At 31.1% G+C, this 18,653-nt stretch overlaps 2 protein-coding genes across 2 annotated transcripts in view; one reads left to right on the top strand and one right to left on the bottom strand.

Moving 5' to 3' along the window:
- LOC139493479 (importin subunit alpha-1-like) overlaps positions 1 to 18,653 on the top strand; it is a 343,903-nt gene that overhangs the window by 178,609 nt on the left and 146,641 nt on the right. The window lies entirely within an intron of this gene.
- The window catches only part of LOC139493445 (tubby-related protein 4-like), a 69,032-nt gene that overhangs the window by 27,194 nt on the left and 23,185 nt on the right, over positions 1 to 18,653 (bottom strand). The window contains exon 2 of the mRNA XM_071281848.1: positions 17,874 to 18,155. Within this exon, the coding sequence (XP_071137949.1) occupies positions 17,874 to 18,134 (261 nt within the window). The 5' untranslated portion in view covers positions 18,135 to 18,155. The remainder of the gene's footprint in view (positions 1 to 17,873; positions 18,156 to 18,653) is intronic.

The raw sequence follows: 18,653 nt of genomic DNA, 5'->3' as shown, positions 1-18,653 counted from the left end.
ATATTCAAATCCGTGGAAAATTGAATTTCACAATCTTCATCATTTGCACTTTTAAATCTTAGAATCAACCAAAGTTACTGCTCGAATAATACTTCTATCAAATTGAATGTTTTTCAAATCGATATGTTAAATGCTAAGAAGAAAATTATATCTTCAAACACGAAATATTAAACGGAAAGCTTATCTCAAGATTTGAGTATTTCACGAATTGAAGCTGATCATGTCATAAAAGCAATAAATCAAAATCGTCACACTGGGGAATATAGACAAATAATTTCATTCCCTACATTTCATTTAGACATATTGAAAGATTTTTATTAATGTCTTACGGACAGATTCTTTCAAAATAATTTGATTTTTCCAAAAGTAATTTGAAATTCGTCATGAGCAAAGCAATTAAAGGTTCATCGTTGACGTAGTTGGAAGCATGGATGTCAACAGGAGATTCTTTGTTCACATCAAAGTACAGTAACGATTACAGCGTAGACAGGATACCTCGGAAATGGATTTGAACCAGGAACCAGTACGATCTGCAGAAACCTTATTGAATGTTATATTAAATCCTTTAATCATTTTACAAAGTTTTAATAATGTCAAAACTTTACGAAAAAACAGCATTTTTAAATATTATGAAACTTATAAGATTTGAGTTATAGTCATTAATGATGTAGCTGATATTGTTTTTGTCAAACTATTAGGCATCACCATTGACTTTGAACTAAATTTCAACACGCATATATCAAACATCTGCAAAAAAGCATCCAGACAACTAAATGTTTTATAAAGACTTAGCAAATACTTAAACAAACTTGTAAAACTAACGATATATCACTCCTTTATTATGTCAAACTTTAATTTCTGCTCATTGTCCTGACATTTCTGCAGCGAGGCCAACACTACAAAAATTGAAAAAGTACAAGAAAGAGCACTTCGCTTCATTTACCAGGTCACAATAGTACATATGAAGACTTACTTTTAAAATCAAAAATGCTATCACTTAAAGTAAGACGCCTAAGAACCATGTCAATAGAGGTCTTGAGAACAGTCAATCATGAAAATCCAGTGTACCTCCATGATCGTATAAATATAAAAAAAAAATATTCTTTCAGATACCAAAATTTAGTTGAAATACCTGACGTAAGAACAACAAGGTATGGCTTGAAATCTTTCAAATAATCTGCTGCCAAACTATGGAATAAGTTGCCAAACCACTTTAGAACTGGAACATCTTTTACCCAATTCAAGAGTCTAATAAACTCATGGAATGGCAACTCATGCCATTGCAATGCATGTGCTTAGTTTTATTTATTTTATGTTACAGCTTGAAATATAATAGTGCTGCTTTTTGTGAATGTTTGCTTAGCTTTTTATAATTTGTGAATGCTGTGCTTTAGTTTTACGTTTGCTTTTAGTAATGCATATGTTTAATATATAGTATTTAAATAGTGCAGCCTAAATGTGCATCAAATGTATGTTCTATGTCTTTTATGTTTTAATATTTGTATTGTGTATGATTGTTATGTAATGTATGCATCTGTCGGTTATAAAAGCTCAGAGAGCTTATTTTTATTTGTTATGCAACATACCGACTATAAATAAAGCTTTGAATTGAATTTATTATTCAACATGCAATGTAAAAGGTATTTTTTTTTAAATCACATATAATCCTTGTGATTTATTCAAAGTATTAGAAAAAAATTGAAAAGATAACTGTACAAAACATTTAAAGAAATTTCTTTCCCGCCAAATTTTCTATTGCTTAAACCTCATTTTCCGATTTTGTAGTTCCATTCCATTCATAACTTTCTTTTAAAGAAAAGCTTGTTATTTTTAAAGAGAGCAGTTAAAATCCTTAATTATAGATTTCTCAAAGCAGATACGTTAAATTTCCTGTGCTGTTTTTGTTCTAATTGAAATTACGAACGTACTTATTTTGTAATTATAATGGTTGCTCCATTTTATGTTGAGTTCAATGCACGCAAAGACGAGTGCTTAACCATAAAGAGTGTACTTCTGCACATCAACTAACGAAAGTACGTATCACTCGAAGATGATATGCTACAGTAAATTTGTATAATCAGAGATTATGAAGAATATTGATTGTTTAGGCTATGATACCAATTGTGTTTGCTGACGTGAAAATGGAGACCCGAAACACATAATGTCCATCGTTCATTAAAGGACTAAAAAGGATAAAGTTTGACTACAAATCATGCAATCATGTTCAGATAATTCCAAGGAATCAATTAGAAAAAAAGATAGGCATAGTAAATATAGAATAGTTTATGGTATGGACGGGGTTTACAGAAAAGAGAATAATGGGCAAACACCCGATTGATGCTTTTTATTGAGATATTTATTTTTCTACTAAAATATTTGAATTATCATTAGGGATTTAGCAATATAAAAAAACCGTTAGGCTACATTACATTTTGTATAGTTTACTTAAAAGATTGAAATTCCGTGCTAATAACTATCTATTAGCCTAAGAGATCAAGGTAAAATACATATTTTCTGCTTTAAAAGTGTTTAGATGCATTTATTTATCATGCTGCTAAAATATCAATAAGTGCTTTACTGTACAATATCAATGTTATAACATGTATATTTTTTTTTTTTTTTTTTTCATCCTAAATCAACTTTTAGCTATTGGTATAGTATAAGCAGGCATTTTATGCATTTTGTATAATTTGTTTCCAGCACTGTGAATGCTATTCGATTAGGTTGAATTTAATTGTATTTTACATCATCATTCATATATATTTACAGAAATAGTTTAATCAAGACATTCAGAAATAGTTTAATCAAGACTTTCAGTTACAGAATCGTACTTAAAAATCCGCACATAACCCATATTTCCAATATACATGAACAAGTATCCTGTCAGCTCTTAACTGCATGTGTCATGTTGAGTTTTTTAGTAACTTTTGTCAAACACGTTGGTAATGGTTAATATATAAGATGATGATAGTTTCCTAAGCCTTACACATTGGTATGATTAAAAGCATTCTAGATATCCCTCGACAATGGAGTGAGGCTTTAATACTTTTAAACTCATTAATACTTAAAGTCACGAAATCTATCTATGCATTTTTTGTAATCGATTTTTGTTTAATTGAAACACGACATTTTATTTCATCAGTTTGCCATAAATGTGGTGTTAACATGTAACATGATGAATGTCCGGCTGGATCTTTTTGACCTAATGGTTTTTTAACTTCAGTTTTTATCCGAAAATCCTATTTGATTACAAAATTCCGTGATCCAAGAATTTCTAATAAAGATTATTCACAATTTGTAGACTATAGACCAGTCCATCTTTTTACTGATCTGAATTGTTAAGTTTCTATACTACTGTCAAGCTGTTCATGGTTCGTGTACTATGAATAACATTCAAACAAAATCACTTGAACACGAATCGTATAGCTGGCAAAATAAAAACAACTTTTTTATAAAATTACTCAGGATTTCTCTACATATTCAGGAAAGACTACTCCTTTTTAAAGGAAAGGATGTGATACTGGGCATATTTTACATCTTATGTTGTTTGTGTCAAAAAAGAAGATGTTGTATGATTGCCCTTGAGACAAAACTCCAGAAGAGACCAAATCACACAGACATTAACAACTATAGGTCACCGTACAGCATTCAACAATGAGCAAAGCCCATATCGCATAGTCAGTTATAAAAGGCCCCGAAATGACAATGTAAAACAATTCTAACTAGAAAATGTTGGTTTACTGTCGTATTACAAATTATGTCATTTATGTCGTTCGTATATCTGTCTTATCAAACAGTTCTTTTTATTTATATTACATCAGTAATGCTTTCATAAGTTTAAAAAAATATAGTATTTAATCATTAGAACTTTATATAGTTTTAGGACCATTGTCTTTTGTACATCTCAAACACAAAATATTTAATAAAAATAACTTCTTACATGTGGGATTGGTTTATTATATTAAGAAGTCTGATTTCAGCTGATGTAATTGTATATTGTTATCAATATATTATGTTATTATCAACGTTAAGAAGAATGATCAAAGACAAACATTATTTCTAAATATGATGCCATTAAATATTCAGTCACGAAAATCTTTGATTGTACATATGTTTTTATATACATTTCTATTATCGCAGAAATAAACATCATGGATTTAGATGAACCATTATCTTCGTATAAAATGCTAGATGCAGAAGCAAACATAATAAGGTTGCTATAATTACATTTCAATTAAATCTTTAAAGTCCTCATAAACATAACTCTTTATTATGTAGAATGATGAAACAGGTGCTTATGCCATTTGTAACTACTGCATGAGTACGATGCTTATATTTCCTGTACAAAACTAGCGAGGTGGACGATCGTATAAAAGGAACTTAAAAGACTGACACAGAGGTTACTAAAAAGGTAGACCCTAAAAGTCATTATAAGGTTTTCAAAGATAGATATGAACCAAAATATCATAATCCTAAATTGAATATTTTATTTTCAAAAGCATATAGAACATGCTATGGCAATACATAATATATACATAATGTGACAAAAGACTGGTAAATAAAGGCAACAGTAGTATACCGCTGTTCAAAACTCATAAATCCATGGACAAAAAACAAAATCGGGGTAACAAACTAAAACCGAGGGAAACGCATTAAATATAAGAGGAGAACAACGACACAACACCGAAACGCAACACACACAGAAACGGACCAAGCAATAGACAAAACACCACGAGAATAACAAATATAACATCAAAACCTAATACATGAATTTGGGATAGACAAGTACCGTGCCACGTCTTATCTAAAAAATAAGAGAAAACACAAACGACTCAACGTTAAAATGCAACACACACACAGAAACGAACAATATTATAACAATGGCCATCTTCCTGACTTGGTACAGGACACTTTTAAAGGGGAATAAAAGTGGTGGGTTGAACCTGGTTTTATGGCATGCCAAACCTCGCACTTTAATGGCAAAGTTAAATATAACATTGAAATGACAACATAATATTACAGGACTACAATGCAAATAAAAAGGAGACCATATTAGACAAAGAAAAGCATGATTAATAGATAACAAAAAGCATCAGGTTTAAAATTCAATACGCCAAAACGCGTCTAGTCCACACAAGACTCAATAGTGACGCCCAGATATAAAAGATCGAAAGTGAAAAAAGTACAAAGTTGTACAGCACTGAAGATCAAAAGTTGAAAAGGTTTTGCCAAATACGGCATTGTTTGTATGCCCGGGATAAGAACATTCTTATTATATAGAACAATTCATGCTATTGCAAACAGTAAATTTTATCAAATGAATATGAAAGAGATATACATAATGAAACTAAAGTATTAACTAATTACAGAAAACTAAACCCGAATACATAACGCCCAGATATAAAAGATCGAAATTGAAAAAAGTACAAAGTTGTACAGCATTGAAGATCAAAAGTTGAAAAGGTTTTGCCAAATTGTTTTTATGCCCGGGATAAGAACACTTTTATATAGAACGATTCATGCTACTAGTATTGCAAACAGTAAATTTGAACAAATGAATGTGAAAGATATATTCATAATGAAACTGAAGTATTAACTTATTACAGAAAACTAAACCCGAATACATGATGCCAAGTTCAATACAGCATAGACACACCCGAATCAGTCCAGGCGTCAACGCAATTAAAAAAAATGACGTCACATACGATGGCGAAAAGGCAAACGTTATGCCACATTTGAATTTATGAAATTTAGAAACAGCATGACGTCACACATGAAAAACTATAATTCAAAAGTGAGATAGAATTAGGATTGCTTAAAGATTATATTAGAACTAAATACTGATAATTTATTAAAACAAAAAGCATATTGCAATACTTATTAATAGCAATTAACTGTAATTTATATATGTCCAGTTTGTTATGAATCCAACTTCAAACGTAATTAATCTTACGAAATTAAATATAATAAATAAAGGCGGTGATTAATTTTTCCATCCGTAACACCTAAATATAATAAAAAGACGTCAACACATTTGACAAAATGAGAATTACAAATATAACATTAAACATGTAAACTAAATACATGAATTTGGGATAAACAAGTACAGAAACACGTCTTATAGTAATACGAATTCACATTCAGCAAAACAGTCACAATCGGGAATAAGTCACGTTTGGTAATTAAAAGATTAGACGACATAATGACAAGCCACAATCTACCATGTGGTAAAAATGTCCTTAGCTAGTTTGGTTAAAGAGACATCATATGGGTCCACCAATTCGTGATGGTGTCCATAAAATTTACGGAGTGTCAATTTTAATCTGTCCTCCTTATAACTTTGTTGGAGCAGTTTCTGCGTAAGGAGCACACTCCTGTATATGAAGTCCGTATAGTGTGAACAAGCACGTGAATAACGTATCAATTGTGATATGTAAACACCATACGAAGGGGCAGAGGGTATGTTACTGCTAAGAAATGGGAAATTGATAATTGGGAAGTTGAAATCGTCCCGTTTATCATAGATTTTCGTGTGAAGTCGTCCATCTACGTCAATATTGAGGAAAAGATCAAGGTATGAAGCAGTCCTTCTAGTATCAGTAGTATCCTTAATTTCAAGTTCACTAGGATATATGAGATGTAAGTATTGGCTGAAGTATGGGTTGTTCAATGATAAAACATCATCAATATATCGGAAAGTAAAATTAAAGAATTTCGCAAGGTGCTTTTTCTTTTTGTCTTTTAGAAGGTTCTGAATAAATTCTGCTTCATACGAATACAAAAACAAATCAGCCAGCAGGGGTGCACAATTAGTACCCATTGGAATACCGACTGTCAATGGTAACAGAGAACAAATATTCAATATATATAGGAATTTAATATAGACCCTCAAAGATGTTATAACAATTCTGTAAATGCACAAAACATGATTTGAAATCTACAATCATGGTTCCTCCTGTCGTCAGCCCTTCACACAAACTGTATGCTTGTATGCTAACAATAATAATAACTTCAAAACAAAGTCTAGAAACTGGTATTAGTTAATCAAGTCAGCCTAGAAAATAGGTCGGGTTAACAGGAATGTAGGTTATTAAGATAATAGCGATTTACATATTGGATTAAAATATCGACAACAGTAATCAATCAAACATTACAGTGCAGCACTCCCTCTCTCACTTGGACGTTACAGAAATAAAGTTTTCTTTCCTGTGTAATTAAGGCTGTATAAGGCAATGATTTATTTAACTGTTGTAACAGCTTCTCTGATTGACAATTCTCAGATTCGTCATAACAATGACAGTTCCCAATCAGGAATATTGAAACCGAACAAAAAATCACTGATGATTATCGATCTATCCTTTTATAACTTTATGATCCTTCAATAGAACTGTGAAATACAAACAACATGATGATCATATAGAAATTAATAATTTAATGGATTAGCGATCAAGTCATAGGATAATGATTTTCTATGTTACAAAAAACGACTAATTGAATTACTATATTGAAGACCTGCCTTACAATACGTAATTGAAGCTGTCTTTTACGACGAAGATGTCATTCAATTCAGATGTTACCATTGTTGTAGCAACTGTTAAATAATATAAAGGTCCCAATACATGATTATCGTTTAATTGAGAATATGATGCTGGGTGAAGATTAATAGCCAATTACTTTACGGTTACAACTTTTGCTATTAAATATTCTTTAAATGCTTGTTTAATGCCAATATGAAAAGATTAGCAGTTTGATATTGTACCTTATATCAGATTCAAATGTTAAAACGAGTAAGCGGAGATATCGAATTTGAAACAAAGTATAGTAAAAGTGAATAATCTTTCGAGCGATTAGACATTACAAGTCATCACTGTCGAGCTTTAGACTAGATATGAAGTGCATTTGGAAAATGTGTGACGACAATATTCATCAGATTGAAATCAATTCAGTTTTGGTTAACATAATATATGTTTCTGACAGATTCGAAAAAGCGCTGACATTTAGCAATGTTTGGCCAACCATTCCCAATTATGAAGTAGTTCTCTTCAAAAGTACCCTCTAATCTTTGTAGACAAAAATACGTTTCTTACTTACAGAAGTTTGTTGACTCTGTCAATTACATATACGATAAGCGACATATAATACGTCATTTAATATGCATCAGCGTCTAACACTGTCTATTCAGCCAACTAATTTGAAATCAGAAATCAATGGGATGATGATAACTATCCTTAGTCAGAAAACTAATATAAATAAGTATATACTTCCTTTGAAATAATAAGTGGAAATTATAGAAATACGGTCTTATAATTGTACTTGTCTTTTAGTAGACAAGATGGTATATGCCATGTATAGCTCAGAATAACATTCACCATTAATGACCTGTTGTATAAAATCATCGTTTTTAACAGCAAAAAAGGTGCTGGCGTTAGGAATTGAGATGTCTGAACATAATCATATTGTTTCCCGTGAACCCACCACCACCCCTATCTTTCTGCATTGAGATTGCAGTTTCTGTCAACCTGTTTCGTCAACAAAAAACAAGGTATACACTACTGCTTTGATAAAAGAAACACATGGAGCATCTCCTGTTACCCTTCGCAGTACCTGAGAAACCATGATGTTTTAGTGTTGCTCGTTATTTGATTCTTTTTGATTTTTTAGGTTTTTTGACTTGTTGCCGTTTCATTGTATTTTGTGTTTTACAAGGGCATTTTTATGAGTTTATATAAATGCTGGTGAACTACTAGTCTACAAAGGTATCAGTAACACACTTAGAATTTGAAAAGGAAAACAGTTAGTCATATATTTCCTCAATGAATATACAGATGATATAGTTGTGAACCATTAAATCAGAAGGCATTTTTTTAAATACTTTCACAATATAAAAAAATACAAGACAATGTCATGCTATTTAGCAAAATAGAAATATTACAGCACAATCCGCTCGTACATCATATTTTCGAAGTTAAGTTATTTTCCGTAACAAAATATAAAAACAAATGATGAATACATCTTATTTGTGAAAGAAAGTATATTTCTCTATTTAAGTTAGTTTATTCCAGCAAAAAGTAAAATCACAAAAATACTGAACTCAGAGGAAAATTTCAGGTCATTTGAAGTTCAGGATGGTCAATTAAAAAATTTAAAACATAACCGATTCCAACATATAATTGATTTGAATTACTGAATTCATAACTACAGAACAAGGACGGCTTTCCTTTTTTCAGCGCATACAAGTTGATAATCTTATTTCTAAATCTTAATTCGCATTTCTCTGCAGTGAGTTTTCACATTAATGTTGTAGACCATTCTTAGTCTTTTTTATGTATTGTCCATTCTCCTTCAAACTTTTCATGTCAATAAACTCACCATAGATTCCAGGATTGAAATTTTGTATTTACGCCAGACTACAAAACACTCATTAGTGACCCTCGAATAAAAACAGTTCAAAGTTCAAAGTTTTGTAAACAGTTAATTTATAATTATGACCAGCATGTCAATACAGAATTGCTGACAATTTGGCTGGTGATACCCACAAATATCCTAACACGAGGTATATGAAATTACTTGCCAATCTATATTACATAGTCTTGGAGAAATACCAGACACCAATGACGAGTATGTAATTACTGAAGTGTACTATCCATGCCCTGTAATGACACTGTAATTACTGAATTCTACTATCCATGCCCTGTAATGACACTTTGTTACCAATAACAAATCTTTATTGCCTTTAGTATTGATTATCCACTGATCATTCCACACTCATAACATTCATCTTGGTAATTATCCTGAAAGTTTCCTGATTCACTTATTCTTTCGATGAAACGAATCATTTCATGTTTTCCTATCATGACTAATTTTTATCAGTTTGACTCATTCCTTTTGAGTTGTTGCTTTAAAGACCTTATTTAAACGGTTATATGGCAATTATAAAACGTAACCAAGTTAGGTTCTTGAAATAAAAACAGTTTAAATAGGCTAATTGCAAAGAACAATACGGAAAAATTTTGAAAAATCAACAAAGCAATTGTAATTTTCAATGTACATAACATCCTTAAAAATTCTAAGTGTTAAATGGAAATTGATGTTTGAAAGTTTTCTTTTTGTCATTTCTTTATTTTGCGTGATTTCATTTTAATGTGAACAAATATCCCGTTGTAATTCTTCAGTGCAAAAGAAGATGAAATGATAGCATTAGTTTTGTTTAAAAAGATTTTATTGAGCGTTACCCTTTTCTCCCTCTATACAGTCTAAAGAATGATGCTACGAACACTACACAAACTTTGTAAAAAGATTAATATCCATGGAAACCATCACAAGACAGAAAATTGTTTTTAAATGTGTTTGATTATTATTTTATTTTCACGAATTTGCGTGACTGTTTTGCTTAATTATCTAAAATTTCCTTGATTTGACTTCTATTGAATACATTGCTCTCTGTAGATATCAATTTGTTGTCAACATTAACTATCTAGATAGATGTTCATTAGAATATTACAGATGTAACATATCGCTCTACATACAAATAAAATTGTTGCAGAATCATTAAAAACAATTCTCTTTTGGTTACACTTATGATGTACAGTATAAAATTGATAATGGAAATGGGGAATGTGTCAAAGAGACAACAACCCGACCAAATAAAAAACAACAGCAGAGGGTCACCAACAGGTCTTCAATGTAGCGAGAAATTCCCGCACCCGGAGGCGTCCTTCAGCTGGCCCCTAAACAAATATATACTAGTCCAGTGATAATGAACGCCATACTAATTTCCAAATTGTACACAAGAAACTAAAATTAAAATAATACAAGACTAACAAAGGCCAGAGGCTCCTGACTTGGGACAGGCGCAAAAATGCGGCGGGGTTAAACATGTTTGTGAGATCTCAAAGTTATCTTAATATGGACGTTTCTTATATTGTTTTTAAAAAGGAAGTACTAAAAGAAAAAAAAACAACAACAAAAAACGAACTCCGAGGAAAATTTTAAAAAACCACCAGAAAGTTAAATAAAATTAAAAATCAAACCTACCCAACGAATAGATAACAACTGTCATATAACTGACTTATTACATGTATTTTCCTGTGCAGATTAAACCTTGTTTTATAGCTAGCAACTTTTACATGACATTTAGATTATCACAAGTTTGCCGATTACGAACAAAAAAACCAGATTTGGGTTTAAAAAACCTGAGTGTTGTTCAATTAATTTAAATTTTATATACAGTGAACTTACAGATAATGAACGTATAAATGATAACAGAAAAGTGCAGAAAACTCGGTTATTGATATCTTCGTGAACAAAACGTCCACCAGCATTGGTATCAACCAACTGTTGTATAAACTCGTCAAGGATTCCAGACTTATAATTATGTGCACTAGTCTCGACTTTGGTCTTATCAGACTAATGAGTGGCGTTATTCAAGTAAACTCATCATAGATACCAGGACTAAATTTAGTATATACGTCAGACGCGCGTTTCGTCTACAAAGGACTCATCAGTGACGCTCGAATAAAAAAAAATGCCAAATAAAGTACGAAGTTGAAGAGCATTGAGAACCAAAATTCTTAAAAGTTTTGTCAAATACAGCTAAGGTAATCTATGCCTGAGGTATTAATTGGTTTGAGAGCAAAATAGAACAACTTTGAAAACCAAAAATGCGGAAGTAGAATGTGCAAAGTACAACTAAGGTAATCTATATCTGTGTGTAAAACATTACTGGTTTGAATAACTCGACAGTTCAAATGAATACATATATATTAGAGCGTGGTATCATAGAGAAACAATGGCTAAAATAACATATCAGTATGACGTTAACTAACGAACAATATTTGTCACTGGCACACGACTTGTGCAATATCATTTATAAGAGAATTTGAATTTAAAATGAACACTTTTTCCATCCTTTTCCAATTGTGAACTGTTAATTCTGGAAGATGTCTTTAGTAGGATAAAAGACACATGTATTGTTTTGCTGGTCAATGAAATTAAACTTTATAAATTTCGTTCATCCGAAGAACATTTTTGGGATCACCTTTATCACGAAAGATCAAAACTAAACATTTGACAGCTTAGAATGTATGAATACGTAGAAACGTTGGAAGCAACAAGCAATCTATGACCAACTTTTGTAATTTGGTTTGTGAGAAATAAAGATATATATACAATATTGATTAACAGAATAGTGTCAATCTACGTGGAATCTCTGAAGTTTGTCAGGAATTTTCACGAAGATTTCTTGACTATTATTTTATATTTCCGATTTGGTAAAGTTGAAATTTTAAATATTTCCAAAGAATGTCACGAAAAACAAAATTCATACGATTATTTTAACTACATGAATTTAAAAACATCTGTTGATTACAACAGTTACATATCTTAATCTCAAGCGTTTTCAAACCACTAAAATATTTCTTCAAATAAACTGTAAAATCATGGACTATATTTATATTGATGTGATTATTGTAAACAATGTTAGTGACAAAAATATCAGAAAAAAATAGTTTGAAAGCAGTGTTGAAATATCGTCGTTAAATATGCAGATTAATGAAGGAGTAAGTTTTGGTTTCTCTCAGAAAAACATTAAAAATCATTATTCCAATAAGTTGTATTTGGTATTTCAAGTGTAGCTAAATGTAAGAATAGGAAGAATTGCGTCCAATGAAATGCAAACAGATTTTAGTATTTCATTAGTACGGCACGATACAAAATGACCAAACCATCTACTGCGTATGTTTCGCCATTAATCTATAAGTTCATTTTTATAACATTAAGCGGTTCTCATTAGTTAGCACTACTGTTTCCAGACTATAACAAACATATATTACAAATAAACAGAAAAAAAGAGTTTCATGCTCCATGTACTGACATCAAAGGTATAGAGATAACACTTATTAAATTTGTGTGTCTGAATACTTTCTGGAGTTACCTTAACTAAGAACACCGGTATACTACTATTGCCTTTATAAGATCGTCACAGGTATGACAATCCTAGAACAGATTTGATTTACATTCTATGACATGTGATAGTCATCAGAGGATCATAAGATTTGTTCTAAGATATATCTTATGTCATATCTTATGATACTTTCAAAAACAATGCCCCAAGCTTATAATTTCGAATACTATATTTCTATACTATTTTCCATATAAAAACGAAAATATCTGTAAAATTAACCTTAAGTTTTTTCTGAATATTACTTCACCGTTCGATAAAAAAAATTCTACAAATGATTTCCTGTAATTTATGTAATAAGTTCCAGTAGTTTTTTTTGTTATATCCTATTTTATTTTAAATCTATCTAGTCCTTCTTGTCTTCGAGAAAGCAAATTATGAAAAAAAAAACATATCAACTTGATTTTGCTCATTTTTATTTTTTCATACTGAATTCATACACCCTCAATTAATATTTTCTCTGACTGATATAATATGAATTTAAACCTTAGAATATTTAATAAAACATTTTTTAGTCTAGATTGTGTTCCAGAACAGGACTGAACTGCGGAAGGATAGGTTAAAAATATATGGAGAAATATCCCAGATGCATAAAGATATTCGATAATAAGTATAGTGTTTGAAAGAGCATAACTGGGAGCAATTAGGTAATAAATAAGACGAGAGACAAAGAGTCCCCAAAGACGACATGGCAATGCGCTCATGCTTTGTCTGATAAATGACAAAGAAGATGACAATACATCATTCTTGTAAATTGGATCAATACATATTTGTTCCTTGTGGCTGCTTTGTTAAGAATAAAGGATAATAAAACAAATATATATTCAAACAAGGATTTGCCAGTAATAGAGTTTTCGTCTATTCTACTACAAATAAATGAGAGCTGTTCTGATAATGTCGCCATAGTTTGATGGTCAACATATCTTGATGGGATCTTCTGGATATAAATAACGGTATATCATCATGGGGGTCATTAAGTCGACAAAATGAGTTATCTGACTGGAATTGAACTGTATATCACATCTAACAGTAAATCTCCATACATTGACAAAAGGGAGGGAAAATTACTTACCAATTCATTATGGGTCTGGTGGATTTCTAACAACAAATCAACTGATTAGAGAGGTTTATAAAGGAAAGAAAAAACGACGAAAGTGATGGAAAAGTTGGCGCAGTCAACAAAGAAACAGGTCTTAAAAAATATTTTTTCTTGCAGAATCTTTAAAGGGAGAGAACTCCTTGAATCGCAATGATTTTAATTGTAAAGCTATAATCTCTCAAAAAAGAAAAGCGTTTTTCTCTAAAAATTATTTATTAAAGAATTGTTGTCATCAGTTATTACGCTAAGTCTAAAATTTGCATTTGTATTTATGACCTGAAATATGCATATTTTAAGACAAGCTAGACGTATGCACTTTATATAGATTCTTGAAGTCAAATCTAAAAGTCTTGTATTCCAATAAGTTTAGCCGTATTTCATGATCAAATGCATTTTTCATTTCTGTGGGTTTTTTTCGGACACACATTGGCCTTATTTTTTTATTACTAGTATTTGTTTTAATTTTTAACATATTTTAAATATTATATAAGACCTGATGTGTAATAAGCCTCCGAATAAACACAGGGACCCATGCTTTTGACATTTGCGAATACACGAATACCATTTGTAATGGGAATCACTTATTAGAGAATATTGTTTATATATATATATATATATATATATTTTGAGACACATTGAATGAAACATTATGCTAATTTTCCAAACGTCTTCTCTCTCACTTATGCTACAACTACAAATAGGAATAAAAAAAAAATTGATGAAGGGCTACAGAACTATTTGTTTTCCGGAGCACAAAATTAAATATTTGATCATTGACCAAATTTTGTTTCATATTAGATTTGCTTGGAGATATGTCTATTAGTAGGATACACATGCTAAAAAGAGGTGGAAGTCCATGCATGTTATAAATATTGTTTGTACAAAACCTATTTAGCTAAAAATTATTAAGAATTTTAATTTGCATCATAAGAAATAATTATGACGTCACAACTCACCGTTTTCTACATAAGGAAATACCTGTACCGCGTCAGGAATGACAGCTGCTTTCAATTCGTATAATATTTTGAGCTATTGACTTTGCCATTTGAGAAGAGGTTTTCCGTTTTGAATTTTCCTTTGGATTGGTTTTTTATTATTTAACTTTTGTAAGAATTCTTATTTTGGTTTTATTAGACATTCTTACATGTTCTCTCATCAGTTACGGAATTTAATAAATTTTATTTACTTTATTTTATAACGGAATTTTAGGGCGAGTTTTGCCTCATTGCCCCAAAAAAACATGGGGTTAAGATCAAAGCACACAATGTTTATCATTTGGTGACTATGTGGAACGCATCTATCCCATCGAATTGGAGATAAAGGATACTACAGATACAGTTAAGTCGGCTTCATATCTTGACTTACATCTAGAAATTGACAATGAGGGTCGGTTGAAAACAAAACTTTACGACAAAAGAGATGATTTCAGCTTTCCAATTGTGAACTTTCCATTTCTAAGTAGCAACATTCCAGCAGCACCTGCATACGGGGTATATATCTCCCAATTGATACGATATTCCCGTGCTTGCATTTCCTATCATGATTTTCTTGATAGAGAGTTACTGCTCACAAGGAAGCTATTAAACCAAGAGTTCCAAATGGTGAAGTTGAAATCATCCCTTTGTAAATTTTACGGACGCCATCACGAGTTGGTTGACCGTTATGGAATAACCGTTTCAAAAATGATATCGGATATGTTCCTTACGTCGTAACTACAATCCCCTTCCCTTTCATGAATGAGACTTTCCAAATTAGACTATTTACCGGATTTGTAATCACATAAGCAACACGACGGGTGCCACATGTGGAGCAAGATCTGCTTACCCTTCCGGAGCACATGAGATCACCCCTAGCTTTTGGTGGGGTTCGTGTTGTTTATTCTTTAGTTTTCTATGTTGTGTCATGTGTACTATAGTTTTTCTGTTTGTCTTTTTCATTTTTAGCCATGGCGTTGTCAGTTTGTTTTAGATTTGTGAGTTTGACTGTCCCTTTGGTATCTTTCGTCCCTCTTTTATCATTTATGAATAAGAGATATTTTTCATATTTCAAATTCTTTACTTTTTATTGATACAATTTGACGTGGAAAACTAATATAAATTTATAGTGGTAATTTTAAGAAATACCATAACCATCATGTATTCAAATGAGTAGACAAATTAATCTAGAAATCATCATCTCATGATTCTTTAATTGCATATTTCTTCAGCAGAATTTTTGAAAAAAATTATTTTACATATTCTAAATGATTGTTAGTTAAACCTTTCGGTTTTATTGCCTTTTATACCGGTACATGTAAAAGATAGGTCATTGCCTTGAATAAACGTATTGAGTTATACCAGTTTCTTTGGCTGGTCGATATGAAGAGAGGAAGGATCAAGTACTGCAAAAAAAAACTAATAATAAAACCCACACCATGGCATATGATTGTCCCCAAGTCAGTAACCTCGTGGTTGTTGTCTTTACTTAAGTATGATCATATGATTGTCCCTAAGTCAGAAGCCTCGTGGTTGTTGTCTTTACTTAATCATTATCATATGATTGTCCCTAAGTCAGTAACCTCGTGGTTGTTGTCTTTACTTAATCATGATCATATGATTGTCCCCAAGTCAGTAACCTCGTGATTGTTGTCTTTACTTAATCATGATCATATGATTGTCCCTAAGTCAGTAACCTTGTGGTTGTTGTCTTTACTTAATCATGATGGTTTTCGTCTATTATAGATTATGTGTAAAGGCTTACGTTTTCTAGTCTCTTAAATTCTATCGACAAATACTTTAGATCGGCGATTAAGAGATTGACATATCTTATAGATGTTTTATTTCTATCAATCATTCTTTTCTCATTTCTCATTAATGAATTTGTTCCTTAGCGCTTACACTACATGCAAACTGTTTTTTTTTTACTACGTATGCTTTATTAACTTGATCATTTCTTTAAATTTAAAAGGTAGAAATAAGTCAACAGATTTTCAATTTAGAAGCAATTGTAGATTAAAACAGACTTTTAACCTTAAGCGAAATTTTTTTCCAATAACAAAGATGTTCGCAGAGCTATCTGTTAATAACTTTTTTTATATAGCTCTAAGTATTGATTTAACTCTAACCAAACTTTTGTTCATTTATCTCATGAGCTTTTCAATCAATAACATAATGTGATATTTTCATATAAAAAAGGTTAAGAAATATCTGATTTGTTCAAAGAAACATCTGATTTGTTCAAAGTTATTTCACATTTATAGAAGTTTGTCATTAAAAACATTTCCACGTGGATACCATTTCGGAATTTCCAATTAAATTAAGTCAAATATCGTACATTAGACGATATAAATGACTGTTGCATTAACAAAATGCTTCTTTATGAGTTTGTAATTCTGTTTAGGGTAGTGTTTTTATCTGGTTTTCATCATATTGCTCATTAAAATTTCCTATTTCGTGAGTTAAACACGTACTGTTATTGCTCAAAAATGATTGGTTTTCTCTTTCTTAGCTAGAAAGATATGTGAATCAATAGATAGGATAGTTAAATATGTAATAATATAATGGCCACTGGGGATGTAAAACAAATTTCATATAATTTAATAGTTTTCAAAAGCATGATATAAAGTTAGTTCATTATTTCATGTGAACAAGTAAAACCTGATTTTAAATAAAATCACAACCTGTCTTTTTTATTAGATTCGTCAAAATCATATTTTTAGAATATATTTTTAATTTAAATATTGAATATTATGAAAATTGAAAAAACTACATGATGATGAATGTCCTTATCGTGGTATTCTTTTCTATTTTTGTATTTGATAAATCATTGGAAACTTACCTCACTTCTATGTCCTCGTAGGTTAAAATTTGACCTTTGTGGAGGGTCGTACTTCCTACAATGGCTTGTTGTGAAAGTAACACCGACCACTCCTTTACCATTGCCTCCTGCCAACCATCCTTCCATGTAATACTGGTTCCTGTTTAATTTCCATCCCCCTTCGTCTTCTGGTAGGGTATCTGGAACCTTTCCCATCCATGATAGAGAGTGTATTGTACACTCAGACCGTGTTGTGTTATTCTGCTCAAAATGAACATGCATGATTCAACCGTTACATCTTGTCTAAAATCAAATAAGATAGATGTGTTAATACAATACGCAACAAGTTACAACATCTAATATTGATTTGCTGGTTATGAGAGATGGTAAATGGGTACTGGCAAAGCAAATATACTCTTTTTCACACTTATGCCTGATAATCACACCCTTTTTGTCCATTTACCAACATAGTATAAAATTGGCATTAAATATTGATCAACATAGTATGCTCAGACAATAATGATTAAAGACGGAGGACAAACTATTTATTAGCGAATTTTATTTAAATGATTTGAAGTGTTTACGTCTGTCAAGTTAAATTAAATGGTCAAGTAAAATTATACAGAAGGAAAAAATCATACACACGACAAAACATGTATGAATTTGTGTATAAACACACCACTCAGCGTCACTTATTGATGATTCGCAGGATGACCTTTGGTTCAACCAAAACAACTTTGAAATTATGTAAATTGTTAATGAAAAGGAACAATGAAAAAGAGATAAGTGTATTTCTTTAGG

Source organism: Mytilus edulis, chromosome 10, assembly GCF_963676685.1.
Source record: "Mytilus edulis chromosome 10, xbMytEdul2.2, whole genome shotgun sequence".
In the NCBI taxonomy this organism is placed as follows: domain Eukaryota; kingdom Metazoa; phylum Mollusca; class Bivalvia; order Mytilida; family Mytilidae; genus Mytilus; species Mytilus edulis.
This window is presented reverse-complemented; position numbering and strand designations above follow the sequence as displayed.